The sequence below is a fragment of the Drosophila novamexicana genome, unplaced genomic scaffold, assembly GCF_003285875.2.
Source record: "Drosophila novamexicana strain 15010-1031.04,08,12 unplaced genomic scaffold, DnovRS2.1 tig00001062-arrow-arrow-pilon, whole genome shotgun sequence".
NCBI lineage: Eukaryota > Metazoa > Arthropoda > Insecta > Diptera > Drosophilidae > Drosophila > Drosophila novamexicana.
Window position 1 is genome coordinate 409,991 of NW_020824838.1, and position 12,127 is coordinate 422,117.

A 12,127-nucleotide genomic window follows, 5' to 3' on the forward strand; every position below is an offset into this window, starting at 1 on the left:
ATTCTTCTCCAGCTTGCTATGGACGATCTAGCTGGTGCCGAGGAGCAGCTGCGCGAGCGCGAGGATGCACTCCAGGCGGTCAAGGATCAGTACGACAAGGCCGTAGGTGAAAAGCAACGCCTTATGGATGCAGCAAATGTATGTCTGCGCAAGATGACGGCCGCCACGGCCCTTATCAATGGCTTGTCCGATGAAAAGCATCGCTGGACCAACCAGAGTAAGGAGTTCAAAATACAGCTGGGCAAGCTGGTTGGCGATGTGCTTCTAGCCACAGGATTTCTATCCTATTGCGGCCCCTACAATCAAGAATTTCGAGCTAATCTAATTAGGACCTGGATGGGCATACTGAAGCAGAAGTGCATACCCTTCACCACAGGTCTAAACATTATTAATATGCTGGTGGACTCCTCAACTGTGTCCGAGTGGACGCTCCAGGGACTGCCCAATGATGATTTATCCGTGCAGAATGCGCTCATTGCGACCAAGTCGAGTAGCTATCCGCTGCTGGTGGATCCGCAGACGCAGGGCAAGATCTGGATCAAATGCAAGGAGGATCGCAATGAGCTGCAGATAACCTCGCTGAATCACAAATACTTTCGCACGCATCTTGAGGACTCATTGTCCCTGGGCAGACCCTTGCTTATTGAGGATGTGGGCATAGATCTGGATCCGGTTATAGACAATGTGCTGGAAAAGAACTTCATCAAGTCGGGTAGCATTGAAAAGGTGCTGGTGGGCGATAAGGAGTGCGATGTAATGCCTGGCTTTATGCTTTACATAACCACCAAACTGCCCAATCCTGCCTTCAGTCCGGAGGTCAGCGCCAAGACCTCAATTATTGATTTCACAGTGACCATGCGTGGTTTGGAGGATCAGCTGCTGGGACGTGTCATACTCATGGAGAAATCCGATCTGGAAGCGGAACGAGTAGCGCTCTTCGAGACGGTCATGCAGAATCAGCGCAACATGAAGGAACTCGAGGCGAATCTATTGCTGCGCCTCAGCTCCTCCCAGGGCTCACTGGTGGATGATGAGGCGCTGATCGAGGTGCTGCGCGTGACTAAAACCACCGCCGAAGAGGTCAATCAGAAGCTTAAAATCTCTGAGGTAACCGAACGCAAGATTATGAAGGCGCGCGAGGAGTTCCGTGCGGTGGCAAAACGGGGTTCCATACTATATTTTCTGATTGTCGAGATGAGCAATGTGAATGCCATGTATCAGAACTCTCTGAAGCAGTTCCTGGTCATATTCAACAACTCAATTACCAAGTCTACCAAGTCGAGCGTTACCGAGGAGCGGATCAATATTATCCTACGCTATCTCACCTACGAGGTCTACAAGTTCACCAATCGCAGTCTCTACGAGCGCCACAAGCAGCTCTTCACCCTAATGCTGGCTATTAAGATTGATTACCATAATGGCAATATTAGCCATGAGGAGTTCTTGACCTTTATCAAGGGTGGCGCTTCGTTGGATTTGAATGCTGTGGCGCCCAAGCCATTTCGCTGGATTTTAGATATCACCTGGTTGAACTTGGTGGAGATAAGCAAGCTGGAAACCTTTTCCACGGTGTTACAAATCATAGAGCTAAACGAGCGAGACTGGCGTAGCTGGTATGAGTGTGAGAAGCCGGAGAATGAGGAGATACCTTGTGGCTATAATGCCTTATTGGACAGCTTTCGCAAGCTGTTGCTCATACGTTCCTGGTGTCCGGATCGCACCATATCCCAGGCCAAGAAGTATATAGAAGGTTTGTATTTGACTTCAGCATTCACTTCAACCACTTCTAATGTTCAACTTAACACAGAATCCTTGGGCCCCGAGTATAGTGAGATGCAAATCTTAGATCTGGAGGCTACCTGGGCTGAGTCGGAGCCACGCACACCTTTTGTCTGCCTACTGTCCATTGGCTCGGATCCGACTACACAAATTGGTGCACTGGCCAAGCAGAAGGGCATCAGTAAGTGCAGTTACAGTGCAGCTTTAAGCCATTTCATATTTACCATATATCTTCTTTCGGCAGCCCTGAAATGCGTTTCTATGGGCCAGGGTCAGGAGTATCATGCGCGCAAAATGATCATGGAGTCTATGGCCAATGGCGGCTGGGTGTTGCTTCAAAATGTGCATCTATCGTTGCCCTTCTGTTCGGAGGTCATTGATATGCTGGTCGAGACTGAGCATATTGATGATACCTTTCGCATGTGGGTCACCACCGAGCCACACTCGGAGTTTCCCATTGGTCTGCTGCAGATGGCGCTCAAATTTACTAACGAGCCGCCGCAGGGCATACGCGCCAGTCTGAAGCGCAGCTACCAGGTGAGTCCTTTGCACACTGCTCAAAATATTGGTTTAAAGTCACATATGAATAATTTTCAAACCAATTTATAAATGTTTATTATACCCTGAACCCATTAAACATGGGTATAAGGGTATATTGTATTTGTGCAAAATCCAAATGTATGTAACAGGCAGAAGGAAGCTTCTCCGACCCCATAAAGTATATATATTCTTGATCAGCATCAATAGCCGAGTCGATCTAGCCATGTCCGTCTGTCTGTCCGTCCGTCCGTCCGTCCGTATGTATGAACGCAAGGATCTCAAAACCTATAAGAGCTAGAGATGTAGATGCTCCTAGTTCCCGCGCAGATCAAGTTTGTTTCCGATCATCGATAACTTACTCCGTTTCCAAGCAATCGATAAAAATCGATATCGACAATAAATATTAATAGCTAGAGTCACCAAACTTGATATGTTGCTTCTAGAATATTATATATATATAAAGTATCTTTCATTTTATACCGATCTCCACCGACCCGCTATCACAGCAGAGCTATAAATCAAGTTAAGAACCCAACTTATATTGCCCACCAATTTAAGTCACAATTTTAATGCAATTGACTTTTTGAGAATACCCAAATATTCTAATGCACAATAATATGTACTGTTTCATCAAGATCGGTTAAGAAACACAAACGTTATTAAAGAATACGTGCTTTGACTTTCCTTGTATCAGCTCCAGCAAGCACAAATTCCAAGAATTTATGTGTTATGTATAATGTATATATGTATGTATGTATAATTTATGTATTAAAAATCTACTACACTGTAACTTTTGTATGAATGAGTGCTTGTCTGTATTTCTGTGTTGTTAAGTTATTATTCACAATACAGTGTTGCGAAACCAATTTCACTTATTATATCAACAATGTTCTTTACGCACACACCAAAATAGTTGTAGAGTTAAGTAAAAATGGTTTTAAGTGTAGCCAATCTTATCTCCAGCTCTCACCTTTTTTATCATTCCCCTTTTGCAGTCCTTTACGCAGGACTTTTTGGACTACACCTCCGCGACGCAATGGCCTTGCTTGCTGTATACAGTTGCCTTTTTGCACACCATCGTCCAGGAACGACGCAAATTCGGTCCGCTCGGCTGGAATATACCCTATGAATTCAATCAAGCGGACTTTGCCGCTAGCGTGCAGTTTATACAGAATCACCTGGATGAAATGGATCCCAAGAAGGGCGTCTCCTGGCAAACGCTTGTCTATATGATTGGCGAAGTGCAATACGGCGGCCGTGTCACAGATGATTTTGACAAGCGCCTTTTGACCACATTCACCTCGGTGTGGTTCTGCGAACAGCTGTTGTCCAATTCCTTTGAGTTCTACAAGGGCTACAAGGTGCCCAGCACAAAGAGTCTGCAGGGCTTCATCGATTACATCAATAGTCTGCCCGCCTACGACACGCCCGAAGTGTTTGGCTTGCATTCCAATGCTGACATCACGTACCAGATTAACTCGGCCAAAGGTGAGTCTGATTTCAATTTTCTTTTTTTTTTTTTTGGCTTTGATTTAGGGAATTGAAATTAACGCTCTGTTTGTGTGGTCAGGTCAATGGCATTGCCTGTCGAAGGTTTTCTGGTCTGAAGCTTAAAAAATTCGCTATATTTCCACATGGAGTCCGCCTAAGAAGGTTTTAAATACTTCAACTTCTTGCAGTTGTATTTATTATTTTTGTTTGTTGTTTCAATTAGCTAATATCTAAAAGCCTTTAAAAGCTAGAATTTTGGAGTATAGCTTTTCATATTCAGACATTTTCCACCCTCGTTGCCCTAAAAAAAAATATGTACAGTATGCAGGCTTGGGTTTTCAAGCATGTCTCGAAGATTAAAAGGTAAGAAATAAAGGTAAGAAGGTAAGGTTTATTTGGTTGAAGTATTACAGCACTGCACACAGGATATCGCGTAGTCGACATTAGACAGCGTTTAGTTGTTGCTATTTATATCTGGTGGCCTATTAATTAGTCGTGCCACACTTCATTTCTGTGACGTCAGTGCATAGAAAACCAGACAATAAATTAGAAATGCACTCGATTTAATACACAATTTGCATTTGAGTGCGTGGGAAGGTGTGTGTTCGCGTGTGTTGTGTGTGCTGTGTTGTGTGAAACCGATAAATAAATTCTATACATTTTAGTTGTGGAATTTGTGGCTTATTTCCAAAAGGTAAAACCAATCAGCGACCCACGCAAGGTAATTAACGCATTTGCATAAGTGACCTACGGGCGACTCATTGCATTTGTTCTCCGTTCAGAATGTGAAAAAGTGTATATTGGATGAAGGGTATATGGATCGTGTCTATACAGCTTTAAGGTTTTGTTGGCCACAGTTTTGGAGTTACCCATTAATGAGAACAGAGTATTGCGCTATTGTTTACAGGCGACTTTTGTTGTTTTTATACCCTGAACCCGTTGAAAATGGGTAAAAAGGGTATATTGTTTTTGTGCAAAATGCAAATGTATGTAACAGGCAGATGGAAGCATCTCCGACCCCATTAAGTATATATTCTTGACCAGCATCAATAGCCGAGTCGATCTACCCATTTCCGTCTGTCCGTATTTATGAACGCAAGGATATCAGAACCTATAAGAGCTAGAGAAATTTTAGCTGTAGGTCCTCCTACTGCCTGCGCAGATCGAGTTTGTTTCTGATAATCGATAACTTACTCCGTTTCCAAGCAATCGATAAAAATCGATATCGACATCCTGTTTTTGAGCAAATTGGGTAAATATTAAGAGCTAGAGTCGCCAAACTTGCTATAGTGCTTCTAGAATATTTTATATGTATATGTCAAGTATCTTTCATTTTATTCCTATCACCACCTCCCCGCTACCACCGCAGAGCTATAAATCAAGTTAATAACCCAACTTATATTGCCCACCAATTTAAGCCACAATTTAAGGGCAATTGACTTTTTGAGAATACACAAATATTCTATGGTACAATAAGATATACTGTAGAAAATTTTATTAAGATCAGTTAAGAAACACGTGTTTGCGGCAGCTAGTGCCAATTTCAAACATTTCTGTATACATGTACACACACATTCATGCGCGTCTGCTTCGAATTCTATCAACAGCATTGCAATTGTGATTGTATTTTTTCTGTGCTGCTATTTGAATTCGTTTTTTTTTCTCATTATGACTTAATGATTGGTGTGGCTGTTGAGTAGAGGCGGGGGCAAGTAGTGCGGTTAGTTGCAAGTTTGAACTCTGCCGAGGGAACTTTTTTTTTAACTTTATATTTATTACTACAAACAAGCGCGTAACGCGTGCTGCAGTTGGTGCTGGAATATGCGGGTTCAGGGTATCCCCTAATCGGGAACTCCCGACTAGAACCTCTTACTTGTTTTTGTTGTTGCAGGCATACTCGATACCATACTTAGTGTGCAGCCCAAGGAGGGTGGCGGCGGAGGTGGCGAGACCCGGGAAAGCATCGTCTATCAACTGGCTGAGGATATGCTGCGCAAGCTACCGGCCCAATATAATGAGTACGAGGTGCGTGAGAATCTGACACGCATGGGCATCCTGCTGCCCATGAACATCTTTCTCAGGTAAGCCAAGGACGGGACAGCCAGTCCAGTCCAGTCCAGACCCGATCTGATTAACCTACTTGCATACGTTTTTAGGCAGGAAATCGATCGCATGCAACGCGTCATCAAACGCGTCCACACATGCTTATGCGATCTAAAGCTGGCCATAGATGGGACCATTGTGATGAGTCCGGCGCTCAAGGAGTCACTGGATGCCATGTATGATGCCCGTATACCGGAGACCTGGATGAAGGTGGGTGTGCGTATGTGCGTGTGTGTGCGTCTATTAAATTAGAGCACATTTTACGCACTAGCATTTGCTTTAACTTTAAGTGTGGGCACATTTTATGGTCTCTCAGGTGCCGGCCAACTGTATTCAGTTTATGCACAGTTCGTGGTGTCCCACAGAGAAACGTGGCCGAAAGTAATCTTAACGTACGATTTGCTCAGCGTGGGCCATTGCCTGGTTCTTTTTTTTTATTGTCTCACGAGATTTTTATCGGCGCACAAACAAATTTGGACCCGAAACTGGGCACAGAGCTTCTCAAATAAATGTATATATAACATATTATATATATCTTATATACGATACTATACATAGCATATAAACAGCTCCTGCTATCCCAGTGCTGGGACTGTTTAGTCGGCTGCCAAATTGTTGGCGCGTTTTCAATTGCCGCTTATAAAATTTTGATTGATTTTGTGCGGTGGGTCTTGGGCCTTTAATATTTATGCGTGTAAACGTTTAACGCCTCGCCGCATCTTCTTTAATTGACACGCGGTTTAAGAGGAGGGCAGACGATTGTGGGATATTTTTCCATATTTGGGGTTGTCTTTTTTTACTTGGGTCAGGACAATAATTGCCAACTCAGTTGGGGGTTGGGATCAAAGCAAATAAATGTAGCAAATTACGTATGATAATAATGTGAGATAATTACCGACATTTTGGTGGTCGATTTTAGGATGAAGCGATGTGTAAATTATTGGATAAATTGGATGACATTTAAAAGCAAACTATTAAATATAATGGGAAAATTGAATGCAGGTTTGAAATAATGGTACATCTTAGAGTTACGCATAGAGTATTAGTAAAGAATTTGGAAAAAATCATTAATCATAAGATAAAATATTAAGTGCTATAAATCTATTAAAGGATGGATTCATTTTTAAAATTTGGATTTGAGTGTGCCTTTACAAAACAAATAAAGATGAAAAGCAAGCGTTGGGATATTCGAAAATGGGAGATTGTAAAAATAATGAGACATAAATTCAGTTCTATTCCCTTACTGAAGCAGTTCACACGCCAAAACAAAAAAATACACTTTCAAAATACGAGCGGTTGAATCAAAAAAAGCGAATCGTAAATTTTATATATTTCTTTTTTACGGTATGTCTCTTAAGCATTTAGAGCACCTGCATTTAATGCGTAGATATTAATAATAGGTGTGGTTGAAAAATTCAATTCGAACATGTTGAAGGGGACTGGACATGAATCGCGTGCAAAACCTACCACGCCGAAGCACCTGGATTTCGAGAGGGAAAATGTGGAGGCTACTTCACGTATTCCGCTGAGAAATCGTGATTATGGATTCATGAAGACCGGCAAAACGGCCACTCCGTTTCCAAAGAACACGGTTCCCCTCAATTCACAAATGCTGACGGACCGTCTGCAAACTGTCCACCGGAGTTCAGTTTCTTCGATTATGTCTGAATCGATGTCAACGTTTTCCAGTGAATCTTCACTCTCGCTACTAGCGCAAGCCCCTTCGCACAATACGGAAATGACGTTTGAAATGAAACGAAAGTTGTTCGATCAGGGCGAATTCACCATAACGCGCGGCAAGAAAACCAGCGATATGTATCATCCCACAATTGAGTATAAACTGCCCAAGTATTCCAAGCGAGACTCTCACCAGCATGCCTTGCAAGAAATGGAGGAGTACTGTCGTGCTATGAACATCAAGATTAGCAAGGGCTTTGACAACTAGATACAAATATAACTTTTTACACTATAGTACACATATCGCTCATACACATGTATATTTATTTAAACACATATTCTCAGTTAATAAACAACTGGCAACTAGTTTCCCTTGTATCGGCGAGTTGGTAATTCTTGTCATGCCGCTTGTACCTTTCAGATATCCTGGGAGTCCACAACGCTTGGCTTTTGGTATACTGAGCTGCTGGAGCGCAATGGACAATTTCGTAACTGGATATCCACGGATCGTCCAAAGGTAAGCCCAGTCACCTGTTTTTTATCTTTCTTTTTAATGTTTGTCAAAACGTTCAAAAAGGTCTTCTGGATGACAGGGTTCTTTAATCCACAAGGTTTTCTGACGGCCATGCGGCAAGTGAGTATAAAAAAATAAATTGCATTTTCTGCCATTTGCTATGACATCGGTTTTTTGAATAACAAAAGAGCGAACATATTAGCACAAAAAAAGTCAGCCACAACTCCTAAAACGCTAAACGGACTTAAGCTGGATAATAAGCTATTTCTAGTTGTTGGGCACTCGTGTCAATAATTACTTCATACGCGGCGTGTTTTTGCTCTAGGGATATGATAAACATTCAACTTTAAAAACGTGTGTACGATGCATTTTAAAGCGTTGTACTTATAGATACCCAATGAATTGTATATACATTTTATAGTTATTATTGTTAGGTTAACCTTGATACAGAAATTATTACAAATAAAAGTTACAGACCTTGTATTGATTTTTGTATATTGCTTGGCTCGATGTCAAGTTAATAATCAACAAAATATGTTGGATATCTATAAATCCTTGTAGTACTAGTACTTGTAGTACTAGGTAAGTAACAAAGATTTACATTCCTGCCACATCTAAAAGAAACTATATTCCTCTTACCATTTATTGATATTCAATATGCTTCAAGTTATTCACACATTTGTGCAATTATTTTCCTCTTTTTTATTATATGCCACAACTTGGGCGCTGGCTTGGGCCATTGATGGTGCTTCTGCTGCTTTGGCATTGCGTATACGTCGCGTGTGCCGCTGGAATTGTCAGGAGGTAACACGAGCACACAAAGGCTGGGCACTCGACTCGGTTGTGCTGCAGAATCAAATAACGCGGTACAACAAGGAGGACATTACCGAGTATCCCACAGAGGGTGTATACGTGCATGGACTATTTCTGGAAGGTAAGTATCAACACCTGCCTTTACCACCGCGCGTTATCATCTCATTTAAATGCCATGCCGGTGCGAATTGTTAGTTTTTTTTGCTACACTTCACATTCAGGATCTCATTTGTATTTGTATATATTGCACCTAATGTATCCGCATTCGCCATATATATTTATATATATGTATATATATATTTGCTTTACAATGTCATCTGCTTCCTTAGTCCTTGGTCTAGGTTCATGCCCTTTTGTTGACCACACAAATTGGTGCCGGCTTGTGTGTGCGGCTTCTATCCATCTTATTATTTTTTTTTGCTTGACTAAATTCTGTGTGTGATAATACGAATGTTAAAGGCATAATTTGTGTTGCGTGCGTTCTGCTTATCCTGCAGATCTTTGTTGTGGTCAGCTGTTGATTAGCTGGGGGCGTGGGAGACCCAAAAGTTGTAGAATTTTCCACCGAACAGCAAAGCGAAGGCTTCTTTTGTGCATATTTGTAACATATTTTACATGTACATTGTTTCTAGAATGGGTATTACGACTTTTTTGTCATGCTCGTACGAGTTTTTGCGGCTTGTTTTCAATTCTTTGCAAAAGGGCTTTTATGCTCCACATGCTAGCTGAACTTGTTAATTAAATGTACATGGTTGATGTTACATGCCACTTTTAAATTAAATTTTGTAGTTAAATTTGGAAAACCAAAAAACTGAGCTCCTTGGTTTAAGGGTATTTCCTGAAATATTATATCAATCTCCCATCCTTACAAGTTTCAAGTAGAGAATGTAACTCTTGTAAATCAAAGCTTAATCAGCTTAAATAGAATTTAATACATATGACTGACATTTCTTCAACTTCTATATGTAGTACAGGGTAGCTTCCGTCACAATCTAATAATAATAAGGCGTGCATTGTCAATGGATTTTCTCAGGTGTTTTTACAGCTTACTCAAAACTTCCATGGCAAACAAAGCTTTGTATTCTCAATAGATCTATCTATACAATAGCCAAAAAAAGTGTATTGAATGCGATAGATAAGTGCCAACTAGCAGTTCTCTAATGGCTTATACGTGACGTGATAAGACAAATTCAAGCATATGGCAATAAAAAGGGAATGCATTTACAGCTGAATTCGACAATTTTGGCATTTGCATAAATCCGACTGCAGTGCCAAATGCGTGTGCACAATTGGCGGCAAAATTAAATAACGCATACGCAGCGTCGTACACACAAATGGACTAATGTACATTTTCTATAGTACATAAGTTTTGCCCGCCTTTTGCACGTGCCCCGCCAATGGGGACAATTAGAATGGGGGCTTCTCCTGGCTTTTCGCCTGTCTATTAAAACACGGCAATCTTGTTGCCAGGCTAATAAAGATTTGGGACCGCAAAAAGGGAAAGCACATGCGTGGGCCCTAACACATATTCCCCGAACGTAGGCCAACTTTATGCTGGCCAACCTATTAACATGCCCACAATTAGGTGTAAGCATAACTTGGCGTGGATTTAAACATTGGCTTTTTATTGTCTTTTATTGCAGGCGCCTCACTGGATCGACGCAGCGGCAAGCTGATTGAGTCCAAAATGAAGGTGCTGTATGAACAAATGCCGGTCATATATATATATGCCATTAACACAACCGCCGGCAAGGATCCCAAGCTGTATGAGTGCCCAATTTATAGGAAGCCGCAGCGCACCGACCTCAAGTATGTGGGTTCCATTGATTTCGAGACCGATTTCAATCCCAAACACTGGACACTGCGCGGCGTTGCGTTGCTCTGTGACATCAAATGAGTACTGAGAGTCACAAGGAAGAAAAAAAAAAAAAAAACAAAACAACCACACACAACAAAATACACACCACCACAGCATACACTCCACTTGTTGTCCCTGTCATTGTTTGTTCTGCTGTCGACTGTTTTGTACGTGATTCGTGCTCGTAATGGTACTGTGATAATTATCGTTTTTGGAAGTCCTATTCCTATTCTTTGGGCCCCTATGACGGATACTCCGGGCACTGTTTTGTGTGTCTGTTGAGCGTCTCGTGTAAGAGACGTCAGAGATAATACAAGTTTATTAATTATACCCTCGAGCTTTTCATGTGGCAACCCCAAGGGCACATCCATCGTACACCATAATTAGCTGTTGGCCCATGTCTAGAATTACGCTTAAGTGTTTTGGCCACAATCTACACTTCAAATACACTTGTCAACTGAAAATAAACGTTTCCCCTCTTATCTAGCATGCCTAAATTAATTTTTTAATATGGTTTCGGGGAAATTTGTTTTAAAATATATTCGACAAAGCAAATATAACAGCTGGTAAGAAAGAGACATCAAACAGCTTGTGTTTTTAAAGAACTTAAATAAATGTTATTTAGATTTTTGACTTAATCAATAGATGCTTAACGCCACAATAATATTACTTCAAGTACGAGGATGGAATAAATGACTAATGTTGTTAGATTTCAAATGTTCAGCAAGCTTTTAGTTTCGATCTGTCAGTACACTTTTAACTAATGTTCATATATTCCTTGGTCTGTCTGTGTCTTGTTTCCATCCCCTAGGTTAGTGGCTTATTTGTCGAAGGAACTACTAGTTGAGAGCTCATTAATGTTATACTAACTATTTAAAATAAAAGGCTAATAATTATAATAAAAATAAACTAACAATAAACGAACAATATTATATGTTTTTTCCTTGAATCGCACCCATTAAAAATCAAGCGCTTTGGTATTGAATGCCGTTTCCATATTTTGTGTTTTTTATTATTCACTGGTTTCATTAAAATAAATACATACATATACATGCGTACATATACGATTATAATCCATGTAATATATAAACATATATATATAGTTTTGAATCATTTGATTTCGCGTTTACTTTCGTTTATTCAGCTTTATTATCTGTATGAGAAAATCGTTTATTTACATATAGAAAATTATCTTTGTTTCCTTTTCGTTTTGCATAAAACTCATAAATTAACATAAGTGTGTATGTGTTTGGTAGTGTATTTGTGTGTCGACTCGATCCATTTCCAACAAATAGCTTTAATATATTTGTTTATCATATATATGTAGATAGTTTAATTGAGTTTTAGTTTTC

The 12,127-nt window shown here is 40.7% G+C and overlaps 2 protein-coding genes across 3 annotated transcripts in view; both read left to right on the top strand.

Annotated features, from left to right (window-relative positions):
* LOC115766145 (dynein heavy chain 5, axonemal) overlaps positions 1-10,851 on the top strand; it is a 31,687-nt gene extending 20,836 nt beyond the window's left edge. For both annotated transcript variants that reach the window (XM_030709980.1, XM_030709981.1), the window contains 10 exons: positions 13-1,750; positions 1,808-1,960; positions 2,024-2,316; positions 3,315-3,807; positions 5,702-5,891; positions 5,967-6,123; positions 8,012-8,107; positions 8,168-8,224; positions 8,906-9,038; positions 10,561-10,851. In XM_030709980.1, coding sequence (XP_030565840.1) covers positions 13-1,750; positions 1,808-1,960; positions 2,024-2,316; positions 3,315-3,807; positions 5,702-5,891; positions 5,967-6,123; positions 8,012-8,107; positions 8,168-8,224; positions 8,906-9,038; positions 10,561-10,814 — 3,564 coding nt within the window. In that variant the 3' untranslated portion in view covers positions 10,815-10,851. The remainder of the gene's footprint in view (positions 1-12; positions 1,751-1,807; positions 1,961-2,023; positions 2,317-3,314; positions 3,808-5,701; positions 5,892-5,966; positions 6,124-8,011; positions 8,108-8,167; positions 8,225-8,905; positions 9,039-10,560) is intronic.
* LOC115766146 lies at positions 7,149-7,969 on the top strand. Its single transcript, XM_030709982.1, has 2 exons — positions 7,149-7,257; positions 7,314-7,969. The coding sequence occupies exon 2, from the start codon at positions 7,340-7,342 to the stop codon at positions 7,856-7,858; it is 519 nt and encodes a 172-aa protein (XP_030565842.1). The 5' UTR covers positions 7,149-7,257; positions 7,314-7,339; the 3' UTR covers positions 7,859-7,969.
* Positions 10,852-12,127: the final 1,276 nt, after the last annotated feature.

What these genes read in the sequence shown, in the direction of transcription:
- LOC115766146 (XM_030709982.1), top strand. Translation starts at nt 7,340, where the DNA reads ATGTTGAAGGGGACTGGACATGAATCGCGTGCAAAACCTACCACGCCG.